At 45.7% G+C, this 2225-nt stretch overlaps 1 protein-coding gene across 1 annotated transcript in view; it reads left to right on the top strand.

Moving 5' to 3' along the window:
• The window catches only part of DMBT1 (deleted in malignant brain tumors 1), a 49000-nt gene that overhangs the window by 33671 nt on the left and 13104 nt on the right, over positions 1-2225 (top strand). The window contains 2 exon segments of the mRNA XM_023524260.1: positions 3-122; positions 509-535. Coding sequence (XP_023380028.1) covers positions 3-122; positions 509-535 — 147 coding nt within the window.

Consider the following 2225-nt stretch of genomic DNA (forward strand, 5'->3'; position numbering starts at 1 on the left):
ATTGTCCTGGACGACGTGCGCTGCTCAGGACAGGAGTCCTACCTGTGGAGCTGCCCGCACCGAGGCTGGAACTCACACAACTGTAACCACGGGGCGGACGCCGGCGTCTTCTGCTCAGTTCTGTCCTAAGGCACTGGGCTCATGCTCCTTACAGTTTTCTTTTAGTAAAATCTCCTCGTTGAACTAGGGTCTCTCACCCTGAGGTCCCCTGGAAGATTGGCGTTTTCCCTTATGTATCACCAATAACCATTCGTGTCCTGAGTTTCATGATTGTCTAAGTACTTTCTGTGCAGATACGGCCTATTATCCATTAAGTTTGTGAGAATCGATCCTTGAATCCTACTCCTGACGTTTACATTCACTGTTCACCTCCCGGACAACTTCCTGAAAGCATTGTCAGGGCCTCGAATATTCCGTCACTCAGCATCTACCTCTCAGGATCCTGAGCGTTTTCTTCCAGCAAATCCTGGGCACTGAGGCTGACCATTTTCCTTTTTCTTTCTTGCAGATTCACTAATCGGGGTCACCACCCCAGGTGAGTCCCTCCAGCCAATGATCCTCTCTGTAATCCCTCCCTCTCCTGTTTCCTGCAGCAGGAGAGGCTCCTTCTGGGGAGGGATTTTTTTGGGGGGACTCCGGAGTTTGTTAGATTGACCAGCTGAGTCGCCCTCACTTCGCTCAGCCTGGAGAGCCCCCCGACCCTGCCATCGCCACCTCCGACACTCATTCCAAGAGGATGGGGTGGAGCGTTTTCGGTCCTCTGGTCATTTCAGATGCAAATAACTGTCCCAGTCGACCCACGGAGAATTGTGACTGTTTTAGAAACATGGCCAAGTAAAACCCCTACCAGTGTTGATCCGCAAGAAAATTCCTCCGTTTGGGGAGTGTAATACCCAAAGCGTTCTTCGTGTCATAATGAAAATATTCGGTCCCAAATACATTGGGAAGCGCTACTCTCTGCCTCTTGTTGGCCATTCGCAGTGTAAATCGGAATGGTCAAGGCTCTGAGAAGTCCTGTACTAAGGAAAAGGATTTAACTTTATCAAACTAAAGGAGTTAAAAAATTATCTGGTAAAATCCTAAAATCACTTCGTTTTCTTCCCAGATCGGTGGTACACATCACCTACGACCATGGGAGGTGAATATCAGGTGTTTCCACCTGGCCCAACAGGCCTGAGTTTCTTATCCCCGGGCTTGGCCGTCCACGGTGTGGCTGCCTCAAGGGCACAGCCTGTCTCAACCTGCACACGCACATGCACACACACATCTGTACACACACCACACCCTGCACCCCCGTGCACACGCACAGCCCACATTTACCTGGAACACATGCAAGCTTCACATTGCCCCCGCTAATTAAATGGCTTTTGTTTTAACGAAGGACCTCCCCTCCCTTGTCTTTTAAGTAAAAGTGATAAGTGATACTTCAAAGAATAGATTTAAAGGCTTTTATTTCTTGGAGTGTCTTCAAAGCTTTGGGAGGAATAAGGGAGGCAATAACTGGATAATTTCACAAATAATCAAGCTTTTACATGCAAATTTTACTTGATGATAGAGATACAGTTCAGTAGCTTTCCAGTGCTCTTACAAAATTACTCTTACTGTCATTTTAAATGCCTTCGTCGTATTCCATTGTACTACTACGCCCACAAATTATTTAACTAGTCCCCAATTGCTGGACATTTCAATAATTTATATTTCTTCATTATTATAAATGATCTCGTGATGAAGAATATTTTTATAAATAAATCTTTGCAAACCTCATTTTTTACTTCAGAACAGAAATAGATTCACAGGACTCAAGTTAACCTAGTGCCTGGGACCCAGAATTTACTTATTACAGACTAACTCCTCTGATGTTAAGTATTTCAGGATCTTTGCTACGTATTTGGCCACGTCACCGTCATGAATGTTTGTCAAATTACAAAATTATGAAAAAGAGAAACCGACCTCCTCTCTCAGGGAGCTAGCTCGCAGGAGGAAATATTTAATACAGAATTAATGATATAATTGTAGTTGTCCCAAAGGGAGTTGTAGGGTCTCAAAGGGAAAGATCGGTGTGCGAAGAGGCCACGTGAGCAGCTTTTACTCGACAGAGGGATTATGGGAAGTTTTCTATGAAGCGATGCTCACGCTGAGGCTTACGAGAGAAGCGGGCTCATTTGCTCAGTCTGGGTCTGGAGCCAAAGCTTTGGGCTCCCATCATGCCACTAGGTTGAGATTCA

Source organism: Pteropus vampyrus, unplaced genomic scaffold (assembly GCF_000151845.1).
Source record: "Pteropus vampyrus isolate Shadow unplaced genomic scaffold, Pvam_2.0 Scaffold454, whole genome shotgun sequence".
Classification (NCBI taxonomy): Eukaryota; Metazoa; Chordata; class Mammalia; order Chiroptera; family Pteropodidae; genus Pteropus; species Pteropus vampyrus.